The 20124-nt window shown below is 44.5% G+C and overlaps 1 protein-coding gene across 1 annotated transcript in view; it reads right to left on the bottom strand.

Annotated features, from left to right (window-relative positions):
- The window catches only part of Gab2 (GRB2 associated binding protein 2), a 139463-nt gene extending 119952 nt beyond the window's left edge, over positions 1-19511 (bottom strand). The window contains exon 1 of the mRNA XM_038313706.1: positions 19416-19511. Within this exon, the coding sequence (XP_038169634.1) occupies positions 19416-19493 (78 nt within the window). The 5' untranslated portion in view covers positions 19494-19511. The remainder of the gene's footprint in view (positions 1-19415) is intronic.
- Positions 19512-20124: the final 613 nt, after the last annotated feature.

The following is a 20124-nucleotide window of genomic DNA, read 5'->3' as shown; positions in this document are numbered from 1 at the left end:
GATGAGCTGCTCATTCCCTTCAGAGCAGTGATGGATGACCTCTCATCTTGAATAAGACTAGTCTTTCTATGAGTATCCTGTCCTGGCTTTTATAAACAAGGGATGGGTAACCCTACCTCATTTGAGTGACAAGGAGATTAAATAGGAACTGGCAAGGTTGCTCAGTGGTAAGGGCACTTGTCACCAAATCTGAGGACCTGAGTCAACCCCGAACATCCACATGGTGGGGAGGAGAGAACGGATTCCTCCAGACTGTCTGCTGCCTTTCTCCCTTTCTCCCGCTCCCTCTTCTTCTCTATCTCACGCCCCTCCCCGTGTGTGTGTGTGTGTGTGTGTGTGTGTGTGTGTGTGTGTGTATGCACACGGGTGTGTAGCACATAGGCATGTGCATGTGAGCACAGATACCCATTGAAGCAGACATTCTGCAATCCCGCTGGCCCCAGAGTAATAGGCAGTTGCGAGCTATTAGGCAGAGTAATAGGCAGATGCAGCTCAGAACCAAACTTGGTTCTCTGCAAGAGCAGTAACGGATCTTGGCCATGGAGTTATCATTCCAGCCCTACAATGGCCTTTTGTTTTTCTTGTGTAATAGTACGAAAATAATGGTATATGCTTAAACACATTTCATCCTAGACTTGATGAACACTGAATGAGAATATTTCTAAGGTTTCATTTGAAAATTAGATGATGATTCCTTAGTAGCTACAGAACACAATACAAAGAAAACACAGCATTCCACGTTCCTCTACAATCTGATATAAGCCCACCCTTTCCTCTTGTGTCCTGAATACTAATTTGAGTACTTTTAACTCATTTCTTCTGGACAAATTCCATCCCATCCACCTCATTTACTAGAATGTAACCCCCAGTGTTTTCTTTAGTCTTTCTATTCCTCAATTTTCTGATCTCTGAATTGTATTTAATGAGCGAATGCATGCAGTTCTTAGCGTAGAATCCAGCTATCCTGTGCATGCAGTACTGTCTTTCTTGAGGATGAATCTCAGTAAGTAGTGAACTGGCCAAAGGCACCAAGTTCAGTTAACATCAGAAGTAGGATAAGAGCGTCATCTTCCTTGCCCTTACAGGGGCTGCCTGTGGGATTAGGAAACATCCTCTGGCCCTGATTTATACTGCAGATTGGTGAGCAGCCTTCCTGTCTAATTTCCCTAAAAACTTTCTCACTCCTTCTCTTTTCCCTGTTTTCATGAGTCATAATGCACTACTCAAAAGCAAAAGACACGTGTTTGAATGATTGACCGCATTAAGCAAATTACATGGATTTACCATTCTAGAGCCTTCAATGGATTTATGGATGTTCAGAGTCCCAGAACATCTATTTAGCTCGCAGTCCCACCTCTTCTCCCGTAGCTCAGCTCCATTCCAGTCACTCAGCAGCAGCCTTGCCAGGTGTGCTTTCTCACCGAGTTTCTTCTTCTCTTCTGTTGGTCCAGCTCTTGCTGGGCCTTCCAGACCCGGTTCACACCTCATCAAACCTGTCCCTCATCATCTGTTCATTAACTCTCCTTCTGTGTTCTCACGGTACCTTAAGTCAACATTCTAGCACTTTCTCGGTGGTTACCTGTCCGTTACCCATTAATTGGGTCTACTCTAGGCTCCCAAAGGCCAAGGACCGTCGTATAATTGAGCTCTTCCGTGAGAGGTATCCTGCTTGCAATGAGTAGGGTCTGTATTTTCTTAGCGCTCCTCTGCAGGGCCACAGGTTTCCAAAAGAAAGCTTTGGATTCTCAAAGGGGAAGATTTATACCTAATGGACCGTCCAAAAAATAGCAATGATGTAAGTTTGTGTGTATTGCAGAGTGAAGACAACACAAAGTCACCACACATGGGAAAGAACTGATTTCTCTTTTTCTAGTCCAATTGTAATTAGAAGCCCCTTTAGACTCATCCACAATAAAGTCGATTTCCCTAAACATGCAAAGCACTGAAAGATACTGTTCCCCAAACTCTAATAAATTCCCTGAAAGTTTGGGAATTGAAAATACATTTGTGTCTATGAATATTACGGATCTCTAATAGGGTCAACTCTGAGAACAATTTTAATCTCACAGAATTAAACACACCATATGACTGAGAAATTCTACTTTTAGGCATATGGCCAAAAGAACTAAAAATACATCCATTCAAAAACACATGAATGGTCCTAGTGGCATTATTCTTAATAGGCAAGGAGTAAAAGCAATACAAATGCTTATCAACTGATGAGAATCCACAAATAAAGCATGATATACAGATCAATATATAATAGGATATCACTCAGTCCTCAGAAGGGATCACCTTAAGACCAGGAGTTTGAGGTCAGCCTGAACATAAATGAGGAAGTAGGCTAAAAAGTTGAAGTTCGTCCATTTCTCCCTTCTGAATCTTTCCAGTCACCACCGTTACCAGTTTAACGAGACTTCCTGTTGTAATATTTTTATCCCTCGCAAGGCAAACCCATGCTATCACTGTCACGTACAGACAGGCATTTTAGTTATTTGTTACCTAAGACTTGCTTGGTTGTTTTCAGGATGGTCTCAGCCCCTCAGTTCTCATCCCATCACACACTCAACAGTTTGCAGAGTGGGCAGCTTTTGAGGCACGCTATACCCGAACAACATACACACCACACGTAAGGACAGAAAAGCACAGGACTTTCTGGCATAAATCTCAATAGCCACAGCCCCAGTTTATAGAACACTTAGAGATGGAAGTTCATACAGATAAGGAAGTGCTTAGTATCTTTCTCCTTGGCTTAAAAGGCAGTTGGAAAACCTCTGACACGTTAGTGCCCACGGCAGCAAGCTGTAAACAGTGCTATTTAATCAAGTCCACCTTAACAGCCACCATGGGTGGTCTTATAAAAATCCACCTTAACAGCCACCATGGGTAGTCTCATAAAAAGAGTTCATTTTGGGAAAACCAGGACATTTGTACCTCCTTTTTTTTCTCTTTGTGAAGGTTTTTAATCAGGGGGTAGGCGGCAAAGTCATATGGACTTCTGAACAACACATATCCTAAGTCTTATCCCTTATAGGCTCTGCTTTACTTAGGATAAAAGCAAATCAATATTTACATTTTTCTTAAAATTTTTATAGCTGGATATAGTGGTGTGATGTGCGAGGCCCCTCTATGTGCTGTGATTACCATTAATGAATAAAGAAACTGCTTTGGACCTATAGCAAGGCAGAACTTAGGTAGGCAGGGAAAGCTAGACTGAATGCTGGGAGGAAGAAGGGCGGAATCAGAGAGAAGCCATGCGGAGACAGATGCTGGGAACTTTAGCAGGTAATCCATTGCCATGTGGCGATATACAGATAAATAGAAATGGGTTAAATTAATATAAGAGTTAGCCGATGAGAAGTTAGAACTAATGGGCCAAGCAGTGATTTAATTAGTACAGTTCCTGTGTGATTATTTCGGGTGTAAGCTAGCCAGGCAGCCAGGAACCAACAAGCGGCCTCCTTACCTACAGTTGTTAGGTTTGGTGATAAGAACCTTTACCTATGTGCGCATGTATGTGTATGCATGTATGTGTGTGAACCATTTTTGAGACTGTCACCAAATAGCCCCGGCTGGCCTGCAACTCACTATGTAGACAAGGCTAGCCTCAAAGTCACAGAGATCTGACTGTCTCTGCCTCCTGAAGACTGGGATTAAAGGCGCCCACATCACAGCTGACTCCAGGGTTTATACCTTTTTAACTTCATCAAGTCGTTTGGAAATCGTGCTAGAAATCTTTATAAAGAGTGAGATGGGGACCTGGGTTTTGTCTCAGTTTTCATGTAAATCATCCAAGCATCTATTTAACAATCAGGTCAAACTCATCTACAGCTTTAAATCAGAAAACCAATCATGTGTCTTTAAGAAAGAGGACAATGCATTTTTAAAGCGCTCTTCTGAGAACCCTACAACTTCCTACCTGCCTTCCAAGCTCCTGAGTGATGCTGGCGCCATGGAAATGTGGTTTGATGGGAGGAAGTTTGTCTATTTTATTCTTGCCAGAGCTTAAGTCACTTTACTATGAACCTTGATAGAACGGAGAACTGTTAAACCAGTTTTGAAAGACTTCCTGACTTGGGTCTTTGTGTCAAGATAGCTTCTCTGCATTTTGTCAAGTGTCTCCCTGCTTGCAGGTGGGCTTGAGGTAGAAAAAGGTATATGATCTAGAAGCTCTGGTCAGAAAGAAGGAGAGGACGGAGAGAAGCCTGACCCTTCTAACTCTGTGGAGGAATGAAAAGAACAGAGTATAAAATCAAAGACTAGAGAGATGGCTCAGCAGTTAAGAGCACGTGTGCTGCTCTTCCAGAGGACCCACATTTTGCTCCCATGTCAGGTGCCTCACACCGCCTGGAAATGCAGCCCCATGAGATCGAATGCCCTCTTCTGGTCTCTGAAGGCACCCATGTGTGTGGTGTGCATGCATACATACCCATTTGTGAGCAGAGCTCACAAATTAGGCCAGCAAAATTGATTCGACGGGTAAAGGCATTTGCTGCCAAGTCAGATAATGAGTCTAATCCTTGGAACCCACATGGTGGAGAGAACTGAGTCCTGGAAGTTGGCCTCTGACACCCAACTGCACACCACGGCATGTGCATGGCCTACCACCAATATAAAATAAATAAAATCTGAACATCTAAAAATAAGTAAATACCACAAATTCTTTATATTCCATCTATCAAGAAGTTTCAAATCTGTGTTCCTTTTCCTTGAATCAAAAGGGATCTGTGAGTCAATCAATAAATGGCAAAAGTAACACATGACTTCTGAGGCTATATAAAGTCCTGACCATAGAGATGCTTGCCCCTGCAGCTCTGAGCCACCATGTAAGGAAGTCTACATTCTCTGAGTGTTTTGAGGAAGTCCAGGCTGCACGTAAAGATATGCACACGTGCGTGAAAGTGCTGAGTGGCGTTTTTTGAGTCACCGCAGGCCCGGTGACAGGTGAGCGAAGACACTTCGAGCCATTATTTCAAGCCACCGGCTCTCCCAGCTCAGACCCTGGATGCTGGCAAGCACAAGTAGGTTCTCGCTCTGCTGTCTGAGTTCCCGACCCACAGAATCCACGTGCAAAAATGAAAATGCTGTTTTATGCCACGGAAACATACTTTAGTATGGTTTCAAACATGTTTTATTGTGACCAAAGTTTCATGATTAAGTAACTAGGATAACCAGTAGAACTGAGAGGAAAAAAAATATGTAACTATTTCCTTCTTCCTAGTCTGTATGGAAATAATGGTAACTTTGGTTGGTTAGTTTAACAGCTGTAGGCCAAAGCAAGGTAAATGTGAATGTTTTTCTTTAGAAAAGACAAAAATCTCCCTTTTCCATGAGCCTCGTGCTGGGCCCACACGACTTTCTGGCCATGCTGGATGATTCAAAATCCACCACTGAAAATTTCCATGTCCCCCCTCTGGCTACTCTAGCGTTTCTGCAGATGTGAAGGGTAGATCTGTTTCATTCTTTTCCTGGTTCTTCTGCTCTGTTTCTCGCTGTGCAGAAGGTGCACAGTCTCTGATGTTTCTTCCCCGTGCCCTTCTAGACTCTAGTTATTCGGATAGAGGTACGGCTGTGAGGGCAAGGCGCAAAGACTTTCGGCGGCTAGCTGCCTTGGAGTCTCCTGAACAAAGTTCCTCATTGCTTAACCAGCATTGCCTAGATGTGTATTTGGAGAATGAGTTCCTTCACTGTGTGGTCTTCAAACCTAAAGAACAACATTCAGCTCTAACGTTCTCTGTTGGGCCATTTTTTGCCATCCTCTACTACCGTACTAAGCCCTCTTGGATGGAGAACTGGCAAATTTCCATGAGACCACTAGACCGATCAGACTTCTGTCTATACCAGTGGTGGGGTGATAGCATCCCTGCCCCTTAGTTACTCCATTTCCCTTCTGTCTGGACTGGAGCAGGAAGAACTGTAGTTGCCTGCCTACTTGCATATTCACCAGGAACGGGCCCTCTCCTTTGTTCTTTTCTTTCTCAGAACCCGCTAGATCAAAGGGTCAACAATTTCTTCCCACTCTCTTGTGGATTGTGGCAAAGGTCGTCGATATACAGGAACACATGTCATGATTGGGTTAGAAGATCCTGAGACTCAAAGAAGTGATCGTATGGGATTATGTCAGCCCTGCTTACCGACTGCTCTCTTGACCTGGTGGGATCTTACCTCTGCCTGCGGCTGTGCCTTCTATTTACCATCTGCGGTGTAACTGAGAAAATTCTGTTTGGCCTTCCCTTACACAATTACTTAACAGGTTGCTGTGATGCTGAATATATTGTCAGGAATATTTTAAATACTACGGTACATAGTAACAGTAATTACAGTGAAAAAAATATGGTTCTGTTCTTGGACACTTAGATGTTTAACTGTTTATTGTGTGGCTTCTTTGCCTTTTGGTTAAGGTCTAATGTTGTTTGTTTGTTTGTCTGTTTGTTTTTCTAGCATAATGAACCCAGGGCTTCACTCATGCTAAGCAATGCTCTCCTCATACCTCTCAGATCTCAACTAGTTTAAATGATATGACACTTTAAAACAAAGATTTCTATGGTTAGGATGAATTCCTACAAATTAAATTTCTAATTCACAGGGTGGAGTTAGTCATAAGGCTTTTGGATGCACTGTAACAAATAGAATTTCAGAAAGGATAGGTAGAACTTGGGTTTCCATGATCTCTCTTGGATACTAGACATAATTTTTTTAAAATACTTGACAATTTTGTTTAGATTTCTTTGATTGCTACTGACTGAATATATTCATGTATTATCAACTCATACTTTTAAAGGAATTGCTTGTTTAAATGTTAGATACTCTGTGATATAAATGACGTAGCTAGGAAGTGACTTCGGGTGTTGTAGATGAGAAAACTTGAAATAACATTAAGCTAGATGTGACGGCACACACTTACGGTGCCAGCATTTAGATGGTTGATACAAGGGGTATCAGGAGCTCAAAGCCATCCTTATACACTTACCAAGTTTAAAACTATCTGGAATGCATCTGGCCCTGTCTCAAACAGAGAAAAGAAAACTAACTTGAGTGGAGGATAGCCTGTAGTTCCGCAGGAATGAGTGAGTGATCTGACCAGATGTGCCTATGAATCTAGCGGTTCTCTCTCAAGGGCTTTTCAGTTATGATTCTGGAGACTTACCTCATGCAACATCTGATCGTGATTCATTTTGGGGGCCCATCTCAAATGTTGCCCACACGTCTGATGTTTTCCCCTGGAGGAGCTCCTCCTTCCCACCAGACCTGGCATCCCTGTGGGCAGCTCTTCGGACACTACAAGAAAACTGTTTTAGATGTCTTCCCTTTTACAGAGACTCCCCAGGACAGTCTGGCTTCCTTTCTGGCCCAGTCAGAATAGGAAATTAAACCTCAGAAAGGGGAAAAAATTTACCCAATCCCACACAACAATGGGAGGGAAGCTTGGACTCCAATCCAGGACTAACTTCAGAGAGCATGCTTTTATACACATATACCATTAGCATCTGAAAATTCACTTGAATTTTTTCATGTAGTCATGAAGAATAATAAAAATCATATTTGTTGAAGATTAGATGAAACTAGATCATCATATTGAGTGAGAAAGTCAGATGTAGAAAAATGAACGCCACTTTTTATTAAGGGTCTTAGGACTTTGTATAGAGGCATCATGTTTCTTCTATGTTTATGTCATGAAAGCATAAGATTACATGAGGAGGGAGACAGTTGAGCATCAGAGAGAGGGAGGGGGACTAAAATGATGGAAAGGGACAGAATGAGCATGGTCAATGGCTACGACATACTTGAAAGGAGTTATTTGTCCAAGACCCAACATTGCATGAAGACTGTATGCCAATAAGTGCTTTTTGGTCATCTCAAGAGTGATTTTAAAAATATAGCTGGGCGGTGGTGGCGCAAGCCTTTAATCCCAGTACTCACTCGGGAGGCAGAGGCAGGCGGATCTCTGAGTTTGAGGCTAGCCTGGTCTACAAGACCTGGTTTCAGGACAGGCCCCAAAGCTACAGAGAAACCCTGTCTCGAGAAACACACACACACACACACACACACACACACACACACAGACTCGAGGGTCTGAATGATCATCTTAGTGGCGAATGCTGTTTCTTGCTAGCTACTACAGCATTTTAGAACTTAATACAGAGTGCTAAGTTTCTCCCTTTTCATACAATAATAACCTAGTAAGAAAGTACAAAAGAGACAGTATGCAATTAGTATGACCATAGCAATTAAAAGCCAGTGTGTTTGTTGCAGAAATCAACATTTCACTGGACTTCAAACCTAAGGTCATGTGGAGAAGAGATAATAGAGACAGAAGACAGACTATGGGAAGAAGTGTCATACCATCGATCTAGATCCAGGTAAGCATCTACATTTACAGAGTGAGTTCATAATGAATCAGTGAATACCAAGGGCACGAAATGCTGCTGCACTCGTGAACTCTAAGTCGCTGTGAAGGCCTGTACAGACTGAGCCAGTCAGCACAGCATGGAGGAGGAAGGTTTACAGGCCCCCGAAGTATGGGCAGATGATGGTTTCTGGGGGCAGAAAGTCAGCATTCTTAAAGGTGCTATCCCTACTAGGCCCACCATACCCCAGTGAATGCCTCACACCAGGAGTGTATTGGATAGCACAGCTGCACTCCATGGCTTATTTTTAAAAAGACAAAAGAGGACAAGAAGTTCAAGGGATTAGGGAGGTAGAGATAAGATGGGAAGTAAATGTAATCAAAATATTTTATATTAAATTGTCAAAGAATAAAAATACAGTCTTTAAAAGGAGCATGAAACGGATAAAAATTGATTACATATACTTGAGAAGCTCCAAGTCATTTAAAAAGCCGTGGTTTACTGGGTATGGTGGTGAACACCTTTAGTGACAGGATTAAATATTATAAAATATAACAAATATTACACAGCACTCAGGAGACAGAGCCAGTGGATCTCTATGCGTTTGAGGCTAGCCTAGACTACACAGTGAGTTCCAGGCTAGCTGAGGCTATACAACCCTCTCTGAAACAAGCAAGCAAGCTATGTCTTAGGAGACTATTTTCTGACACAATATTTTTAATATACCAACTTAAGGTAATACACAGGATGAACAGTTTTCCACAGTTTATAAATGATACAAATATGTAAATACAGAAAAATAGACAAAAGAAATACATTTAAATATTGTGTATCCTTTGTTGCAAGTCCCACTAATATTGTTACTTTGTTGCACATCCTGCTACGGGGTCCTGCTAAAACTGTTACTTTGTTCCAAGTCCCGCCAATATCGTTACTTTGCTGTGGGTCCTGCCAATATGGTTACTTTGTTGCAGCCCCACTATGGTTACTTTGTTGCAGGTCCTGCTTCTATGGTTACTTTGTTGCGGTTCTCACTCCTATGGTTACTTTGTTACGGGTCCCACTACTATGGCTGCTTTGTTGTGGGTCCTGCTAATACAGTTACTTTGTTGCAGGTCCTCCTATAATATGGTTACTTTGTTGCAGATCCTGCTACTATGGTTACTTTGCTGTTATCTATTTTTACAATAACTACATTATAGAAGTAAAATTTAAGGGTCAATAAAAATTCTATTTTTGTTTTTATGTGTTGTTAAGAATATATTAATTATACAGAAAATATATCTCACAATACATGTTTGTAATGTATTTTGATCATATTTTCTCCCCTTATTACCCTTTCTTGTCCCTCTCCCATTCCTGTTGCTCTCCTTCCTTTTTCCATGTAGACCCCCTTTTACTTCCGTGTGTGTGTGTGTGTGTGTGTGTGTGTGTGTGTGTCCGTCCTAGTGAATTTTATTAGCGTTGGTTACAGCAGCAATGGTGACACTAGGAACATGGGCATCTTACCAGTAGCTACACTGTTGAAGAAAATATTTCCTCCTCCTCCTCTAGCAACCCTTAATTGCCTATAGATCCTCAGATAGGAGTGAAGGCCTTGTGAGCCCCCCTTTCTGCTCAATTTTGAGATCGTATCTCTCTATGTTGCCCAGGTTCCACCTCAGCCTGCCATGTAAGGGAACTAGAAGGCATATGCCACCATGTATGGCATGAAAAGAAACAAACTAGTTTTTGCGGGACAGTGGTGGCGCAAGCCTTTAATCCCAGCACTCAGGAGGCAGAGGCATGTGGATTTCTGTTGAGGCTAGCCTAGTCTACAGAGCAAGTTCCAGAACAGGTTCCAAAGCTACAGAGAAACCCTGTCTCAAAAAAGCAAGCAAACAAAAAACCAACTAATTTTTAATGTCTCATTCTGTAAAAGTTTCCAGAACCTGTAGCTGAAACAATCTTGCTTTCAACTTTCCTTTAAAAACAACATAATTAATCAATTAATTGCCTGTATATAAGGGGGAGGAGGACCTATGCAAGCCACAGCATATGTATGAAGAACAACCTGGGGAGTCAGTTCTTTCCTTCCACATGTAGGTTCTGGAGATCAAACCCAAGTCAGCAGGCTTGGTAGCAAATGCTCTTTACCCACTGAGCCATCTCACCAGTCCCCTCTGGTCCTTTCTTATTCAAGGAAATGCCACCAACCCTAATGTAATGTTTGTTCAAAACTTTAAAGAATAAAGAACTGGGCTGTGCAAACCACCAGAACTCCAACTGACACATTCTTTTAAGGCAGACTAAGGAACGATGCTGATTTTCTTTCCAGGAAATCTCCCATGGGAACTGTAGTTATAGCATGCTATATAAATAACAATGGTTAACAGCTCAGTGGAATTCTTAGAAGAGTGCCACCTCTATGACATACAGATTGCATATGCTAGTAAATAACTGGAAGCAACATAAATGTCCAAGTGGGAAATAGATATGGAATACACGGCATCTTCACTAAGATGATAACCTTAAGATTTATAGACTCTTCTAGGATTTAAAAGAAGACCACACCTTGTGTCTTCTGATCTCAGAGAGTAAGCAGAGATGGGCCTGGGTAGTACTTGGATGAGAGGCCACCTGGGAATACCAGGTGCTACAAGTTTAAAAAAAGGAAACAAGCATGATGTCTTGATAATGTGATATCATATGAATCTTTATTCATTTCACAATTTGCTTTATTTGTCTATATAATCAAGATTTCAATAATTCAAAACTGGACAATTATTGTGGAGAAGTAAATGCACCTATTCATAATTACAGTGTATGGGGGAGAAGCAGAATATAAAATGCAAGCTTATCAATAGCTGGATTGAACTCAGACCCTCCCTTTTTGATGGAAAAGTGCTTTATTAACTAAAGTATCTCCCCAGTCCCTGACCCCACTATTCCAACAACTTGTCAGTCAGTAAAAGCAGAAATCCAGAGTACAGGAGTTCTAATACATTGATGACAATGACTGTAACTGTCTTGGAGCTGTTGCCTAAAGAATGGCACCACACCTATACCCTGTGCCAAACAAGACGTGACGTTGTCTGGGAACCACAAAAGGAAACTGCCAGCCCAGCATCAGAATGCTGGAGTTTAAAATGTATTTTAGAAGCAAGTCAATCAAAGGCTCACTTTGGAGACACTTGGAGAGGATCTCTGAGCTGAGTTTGAAGGATCACTTCGAGGAGCAGTTTGAATGAGAAATGTCTTCCATAAACTCGGGTATCTGAACACTTAGTTCCCAGTTCGTGTGTGCTGTTTGAGGAGGATGTGGAGCCTTTAGGAGGTACCGCCTTGTGGGACACTGGGGGTCAGCTTCCAGTTCACCATTTCCTGGTGTATAAATGAAATGCTATTAGCCAGCTTCCTGTTCTAGCACCCTGCCACCATGGACTCAAACACTCTGCAACGATAAACCAAAATAAACTCTTTCTTTCCTAAGTTACTTTTAATTACAACATTTTATCAGAGGAACGAAAGCAAACACACCACTACCTAGAAGGTTTTGACATTTCAGAACCGTGTCAAATGTGTGTCCCAGACTCTTACGTGTAGCTCCACACTCCCAGCACACAGACATTTCTCAAAGTCATGGCTTCGGACAACTCACTGTGATTTAATTTCCATTCTTTGAAACTGGAAGACCCTTGAGATGGTCCTTGTAGGCAAATCTAACTCCTCAGCACTCAATTCTAGCTTTGGAATCCCACTTTATGCCACCACAACGCTAATCTGGCCCCAGTGTGAAATGGATGTGAAGATGTTCATTGTCATGGTGAGATTTCCCATGAAAGGTTCAATAAGTGTAAAAGTCTACATCCCCCCACTCTGCTACCTCCTCCGCCACCGAACACTTCCACTCAGCTCTGTGTTAGGCACAGTAACTCGAGGTTTTTTTTCCCATGTTATGCTGGTAAATCTCAAACTCAGTGGAATAAGAAGCATCATTCCAGCAGGGTGGAGGTGGCACACGCCCTTAATCCCAGCACTCGGGAGGCAGAGGCAGGTGGATCTCTGTGAGTTCGAGACCAGTCTGATCTACAAGAGTGAGTTCCAGGACAGGTTCTAAAGCTACGCAGAGAAACTAAACCAAACCAAACCAAATAAAACAAAAACATTATTCCCAGTTTTACAGGCAATAAAGTAAGAAGCAGAGAAGGAAATAATTCACTTGCGATCCCAAACACCGAGGCAGATCTTCTGAAGACAAACACTGTCAACTCTCACTGATTGACATCTCACAGAGGAAAAGGGGCCAGCTGTGAGGCAGACTTGCTGGGCAAGAGGGATGCTCCACCAGTCAATGACACCCTACCATCCAAAGCCTTCCAGAGAACATCCTCTTTCGGGTTTCCTCTAAGGACTTGACTCCTCCGTTCTGCATGGATTTACTGTTTCCTAATCTCATATTCTCAGCCTCTGTTATCCTGCACACCGTACTCCTTTTCAGCCCACACACTTCTGAGTCTAAGTCAGGTTCCTTTCGGTCTCAAAACTGCTGTCATTGTCTATACCTAGAGCTCTCGCCTTTCCACGGTGTGTGTCCCGGATCATCTCTACCCATATAAGGGCAGCATTTGGCTTCTCGTGTGCATTTCTCGTCTCCCTAGTCTTCGGGTTCTTTGAAGGCAGGGTTAGGTACTGATTTACTCCTTTAGGAAGGGAAAGAATGTGATATATTCTCCAGTCACAGTTGTCAGAGTTAATCTGGATGCTGGCAAGGCCTGTTTTACACTTCTGCACATTTTGCGTAGCACCCGGCTATCGTATGTATCCCGTTACTCCCTTCGATCTAAAGACCAGCCAGAGATAGAAAGCAATGCCAGAGGTGTTGCATTTGGGGAAGGAACAGATGTGCTTTCAAGCTTCGTGTAAATTCACTGCCTCTGGTGCTCAGACACTGACGATTGTTAAGGCTATGGAGAGCCCATTCTGTCTTTTCTCTTTCCTTAGAAATATCAGCAATAAAAAAAAAAAAATCAACACTAGCAGCATTCCTAACCCCTACCAAATGCAGATTTTTAAAATTAAATTTTGTTAATATTTTACGTGTATAAGTGTTTTGTCTTCATGTATGTTTGTGCACCGTATATATGACCTGGTGCCCACAAAGGCCAGAAGAGGGTATCAGATCCTTTGGTACTGGAATTACAGATGGTTGTGAATCACCATGTGGTCCCTGGGAACTGAACACAGCCATCTCTCCAAGCCCCCCCAGAAGTTGTTTGTTTTTTAATTGTTATAAAGTACACAAAATACAAAATGTAAAATCAGGCATCGTGACTGTTTTTAAGTGGCTACGGCGGTAAACAAACTACCCTGAGCTGGCATTAATGACATTCACATTGTTGTGTCGCCATGACGACCATCCTTACTCAGGACTTTCAGCTTGTATCATTGAAACTCTGAGTCCTTACAGTCTCTCTCCTCAGACCTTCCAAATCACCATTCTTTCCATCACTGACCTAGATAAGTTATGAAAAAAGTCACATAATATTTGTCCTTTGTGAGTAGCTTATTTATCATAATATCATCAAAGTTCATCTATTTTGTAACATGTCTATGTGTCAACATTTTTAACATTATTATCCTCTTTTCTTTAATTTTTTTTTTTCAAGACAGGGTTTATTTATGCAGCATGGCTGTCCTGGAACTCACTCAGTAGACCATGCAGATTTTGAACTCATAGAAATCCACCTGCCTCTACTCGAGTGCTGGGAATAAAGGCGTGCACCACCATCACGCAGCAAGATTATTCTTCTGTATGCAAAAATAACATTTTTCTTACCCATTCATTCACGGATGAACATGTGGATTACTTCTCCACGAGGAACTAGGATGTGATGCTAGAGACAACAGGCTCAGGGGACTGAAGGGCAACACGGACGACATAGTATACTCAAGACTATCATGGGCTACATGAGCTCCTATCGCTAAGATGAAATATGCTAACACTTGGGGGCCTGGAGAGATGAGTTGGCCATTAAGAGCATCTGCTGATCTCTCAGAGGAACTAGGTTCTGTTTCCAGTTCTCATGGCAGGTTACAGCCATCTAGAACTCCAAGTTCCAGAGTATCCAACGGCCACTTATGGCCTCCACAGGCACCAGGACACACACGATACACATACAAATACGCGTGCAGAACTCTTCCACAAGTAAAGCTCAGGAGAATGGACTGAGTTAAAGTAATATTTTTGTTGTATTCTGGAGACAGAGTCTTGCTATGTGGCCCTAGGCTGACCTCAAACCTCCATGTAACACTGGTCATCAAACTCATAACCCTCCTAATTATCCCTTCAAGTGTTAGTAGTATATACGTGCCCCACCACACCTGGTCTACTTGGCACTGTAGACTACTTCGTGATAGCAGAATAAACATTTCAAGTAGCCAAGGAACATTAAGGAAGAAAAATCATATCTTGAGCCATAAAGTAAATCTCAACAAACTTAAAATGATTGTTATTATACAGAATGTATTTTATTCCCACCATAGAGCCAAAATAGGAATTGAGAACAGAGAAATAACAAGAAAACATACAAACATTTGGAAACTAAACAACATACATCCAAGTAATCCATGAGTCAAAAGAAGTCTCAAGAGAAATAAAAGACAGACACTGAACTAAATGAAAAGCGAAAATACAAATTATTAAAAAATTTTAGAATAAACTAATACAACCCTCAAAGGGGACTTATGGCACTAAGTGCATATAATAGTACTAGAAGAAAAGTCTCAAATTAGTAATTTAAGTGCCCACATTTAAAAAAAAACTAGAAAAACAGTATTCATCAAAAATAGAAAAAATGTTATAATAGAGAACAGAATAGATAAAATCTGTGAAATAACAGCTGGTCCTTTAAATTATCAATAAGGTAGACATGGTGGCACCCTTTAACCCTGGCCCATGGGGGGTTGATTGGGCTCCAGTGCCAGGCCACACATCCAAGATGATGTGGGTGACATAAATCAGACTTGATGGGTGAGGGGTGAGGATGGGACCAGCTGGGTGGGTGGGGTGGGGCTGGATCTGAGCCAAAGTAAGGTGGTAGGAATTAGCTGGGAGGGGGCGCCTCATCTCCTCCTCTCAGAGGAGAGAAACCGTGGAAACCCCGGGTAAACTGGGACTTCTGACTGTGATTTGTGCGGACGGCCATACCCTGATCAATTTTCTTTGTGATGAGAAGACGAGGTCACCAGCGAACACTGAAGGGCTGGGTTAGCGGACTAATCCAAAGCCAGGAACACACATATTTAATAATAATAAAAGAAGAACAGACAGTTACTGCTTGTTCCCTCAGCTGTTCATTACAACCAATACAACTTTCTTCAAATAAACCACCAGGGGGCAACGCTGTGACCAATCTTCTTTTCCCTCAAATCTTGCCATACTGTGAAATTATAATAGCCTATAACGTACTGTGTGCTGTAAATTTTTCCTCCACAAAATCCTGTTTAATATTTAAATACATGTACCCATGTGTTCTCATACATGTGTTCTCACAGCCATACACGGGGACGAAGCTCCTCGTCCACTTCTCTGTGTAATCCCATGATGCACTCTGGGTAACACAAAGTATGTTCCTTCTCCTCCCCACCCAATTTCTTTAGGACACACAACAAATACTCTCTAGCTCAGTGCTTCTCAACCTCCTAACGCTGCGACCCTTTAACATGGCTCCTCGTATTGTGGTGACCCCCAGTCCTAAAATTATTTCATTGCTACTTCATAACTGTGATTTTGCTACTGTTTTGAATCATCATGTAAATATCCAATACGCGGCCCCTGTGAAAGGTGTAGCGACCCACATGTTGAGAAATGCTGTTCTAGATCATTTGTTCTTGCTTATGGCTAATCAATTAGAAAATCCAATGAGAAAAAAAAAAAAAACCCTGTTGCCAGATGTGGTGTCATATGCCTTCAATACCAGCACGTGAGAGAACCAGGAGATTACCCCGACCCTGGGCTACAAAGTGAGTTTCAGGCCAATGTGAGGGTTAGACCCTATCACAAACAACACAACACATCACATTCCGGCAACAGAACTTCTGTATTTTTCCCTATTGCCTACCTTTTCCCACAAATTAGAGTTAGGTTTCAAAATAGCCTTCAGCTGTCATGTAGTTAATAAGCCACTTTCTCCTTTATCTTTGATGCTTGATGCACCCATAAAATGAAGACATGTCAATCTACAATAACCACGTGACGATTACAGCTATTTAGGGATGATGCATGTAGCAATTTGACGGGAAAATATCTCTAAGTTTGAGTCTAATTAATTTGAGCTTCTAAGAAACCAAAAACAGAGCTGTAACTCAAAGCAGTTGGCAGAGATTTTAAAAGATTTTAAAAGAAAATGTAAGGGCTGGGGATTCAGTGATAGCCCATTTGCCCAGGACCGGCAAGACCTTGAGTTCATAGGGAAGCCCTTTAGTTCCTACCCTAGAATGAGGACGTGCGTGCAGACGTCAACTGTTTGCTCCAGAAACTTGGTGGATGTAGAAGGAGGCGGTGCTCAGGAAGCCTGGGTTAGTTAGATCGCTTTTTTGAAGCAGGACTAGACTGCTACAACTGGAGAAGCTTCCAGTCACACAAGCTGTTGCCTAAGTCAGATGCCTTAGGGGCTGGAGTCACAGGGAATGTGTGAAGGGGGGGGGGGGGGCGCTGAGGTCATCAGAGGACCCAAGAGCACTAAGGAGTTTAAATGGGTAAAAATCGGAGTTTGACACAAGCCTCCAAACTTGGCTATTTTGAGCTAAAGATGTTCTAAAAAACACTCAGGAGCTAGGTCATAAAGAGAATCTAGCGGGAAGGGTTGATGTAGCCAGGAGTCAAAGAGCAACAGTATCAACTTTTTTGCAAGCTGTTTCAAAAACAAAGTTTCAAAGACTTCTAAAGTAGTAGTATTTTTTTTTTTCAGTTCAAGGATGACCTGAACTTCTAATCCTTCTTCCTTCTCCTTGGCATTCCAGACCTGTTTTAGGCAGTGCTCGGATAAAACCAAGGACATCTTGTATGCTAGGCAAGCATTCTACCAACTATGTTACATTCCCTTCTAATTAGAAAATTGCATTTAAAAAAAAAAAACAGGACACTATCCCACTGGCTGGTCATGTAGTTTGGACTGGCCTTTAGCTGACTGTGCAGCCAAGGATGGTTCTGGACTCTTGATACTCCTGCCTCTGCTTTCCAAGGGTTGGGATTACAGGCATGACCAACCACACCCCCTAAGTAAAAAAAAAATTCCCCTAATTTTTAAAATTATTATTGGGTATGTGAGTGCGTATACACATCACAGCATGAGCATGGAGGTCAGAACTCTTCTTCCATCTCAACATGGTTTCCAGGGGATCAAATTTCAGTCACCAGGCTCAAGGGACAAGCACTTTTACCCATTGGGCCATCCTGGTGCTGTTCACTCAAACACCATCTTGAGTGTTGTTTGTTGGGTTTGAGGGTGGGGGAGCTGGGTTGTGTTTATTCAAAAGAGAGACAGACTCTCATGTACGTTAAGCTGGCCTAGAATGCTGAAATTATGCTGGCTTTGAACCTGTGATCCTCCTGTCTCTGTCTCCCAAATGCAAGCACTGAAATTATAGGCCTGGGTTACAGCAACAGGCAAAGCAAAACAAAACAAAATCCTCTCCTAATAATTAAAATATTTTACCCACATTAATCCCCCCCTTAATGAGCCTTAAACATTAAACACCTCTACTGTACTATATGTCAAATCTTTGTTCATGTTCAAAAGTCACACACCAAATCCTTAGATTTCCCCCACCCACCCCCGTACGAATGACCTAAGTCAGAGCCTGATTTCATTGACACAGTTGCACTCCCCAACAACAACACTTCCTTTGAAAAACAGAATGTCACTTCCTCAGTCCAGAGGCCAGAAGTCCCTTGATTCTGATCTGGGGAGCAGAGACAGGAAACTCTGGTAAGCTTCTGTCCCCCATGGCCAGCCGCTAGCGCAGCTGACAGAGGGCAGGGTCTGTTGGGAGCTCCCTTGATGCAGTGCAGCTGGGAGCAACCGCTCACTTCCAGGCTGTGGGAGTGATTTCTCGGAGTCCAGCACTCCCAGCCAGCGTAACAAGGACGTTTCTTGGCAAGCGAAGAGGGAGAAGATGGGAGAACCTGCACTCCTTTAACGGACTTTCCGTTTCTGAACTCCCAGGACTACCCCACTCTCAGATCCTGGCACCACTTCGTTCTCTGACCTCGCTAAGCAAGGAGGGGGTGCACCCCCCAGATGTCAGCTTCTCACCTAGAGGGACAGCTTGTCCCAGCAATTTCAGTAAACACTGTCAGTTAGCACCACCTAGCAATTCAGAACCGTGATCTCGCCAGACCCCAGACACCATGGGCTGCACGACACAAAACTCCGGCCAGTTATAGCGGACCAAATTGCAGTGTCACCTCCGTGGGGCGACGACCGCGCACGGGGGGTTGGGGGGGGGCTGGGGGCTGTGAGAGACGTACGGAATAATGAGAAAGAAGGGGGACAAACAAATGAGTCACTTAAGACAAGCGCTGCACATGCCGCTGACGCTGCCGGTGATGCAGCGGCCGCGGACTGGGAGGAAGCCGGCAGCCACTGGGGAGGGGCGGGCCGAGAAAGGGACCGAGAGAGGGGCGCGGCGCCTCGCCCTTTGTGGGCCCGGGAGCCTACCCTCCCTCTCGGGGCGACTCGGCCCCCTCGGCCCCGGGCGGGCGTCAACTCTCCGTGTCGCCCAGAACGATCGCTCCAAACTTCGTCCCGGCGCGGAGTTCCCGGGGTTGGCGGGCGACGAGCAGCGGCTGCCGCCGAGCCGCAGCCCCGACCTGCGCCCCGCCCCTCGGCGGCGCACCTGGGACAGGTGTACGACGGCGCCCCTCTCGTGCCCCGCCGCTCCTGCCCTCCGAGGCCGCGGGGCCCCGGCCTGGCTCGGCGCCCCCACCTCCGGGGCCGCGGACGCCCCTCGCCCGCCGGCTCGCCCGCCCGCCCGCTCGCCCGTCCACCCGCTCGCCCGGCCGCGCCCGCTCGCCTCACTCACATAGCGCCTCAACTTCTTCTCGGGAGGCGATTTCCTCAGCCAGCCGGTGCACACCACGTCGTCGCCGCCGCCGCTCATGGTCGCCGGCCGAGTGGAGCCCGCCGCCGGCTCGCGCGCGGACAAGGGCGCGGGCTGCTGGGTCAGCCGGCTGCCGGTGCGCAGCTCGCGGGGGAGGGGAGGGGCCGGGCAGCCCCGGGCGAGGACGAGGCGGCGCTGAGCGCGGACCCGGCTGCCTGCGCGTGCTCGATCCGCCCCCCCTCCCACCGCGCGCGCGCTCGATCCGCCCCCCTCCCACCGCGCGCGCGCTCGATCCGCCCCCCCCACCCCACCGCGCGCGCGCGCGCACACACACACACACACACACACACACACACACACACAGACAAGGCCAGCCCCACCAGGGCGCCTCGGCAGGCGGCCTCTCGCCACGCCCACAGCCCCGCAGGGTCCCCGAGGTCAGCCGGCACAGAGGCCAACTCCCCAGGCTTTGGACCCTACAGGCCTGGAGGCCTGGAGGCCAGGAGAGCTGTCGCCAGCCGGTGCGTCCTCAGGATCTCGGCTGGGCTATTTTTTTGTTTTGTTTTGTTTTTTTTCTCCCAAGCCTAGAGCTGCAGGCGGGGTGCTGAAGAGCTGCTGCCTGGTGCTGCTTGCTGGTGGAGCTAGGGCGAGCGAAGGATAGAGCTGCCCACCCGAGATGGAACATCGAGTC

The sequence above is a fragment of the Arvicola amphibius genome, chromosome 12, assembly GCF_903992535.2.
Source record: "Arvicola amphibius chromosome 12, mArvAmp1.2, whole genome shotgun sequence".
Classification (NCBI taxonomy): Eukaryota; Metazoa; Chordata; class Mammalia; order Rodentia; family Cricetidae; genus Arvicola; species Arvicola amphibius.
The sequence above is the reverse complement of the archived record's forward strand: the minus strand, read 5'-3'. Positions and strand labels throughout refer to the sequence as shown.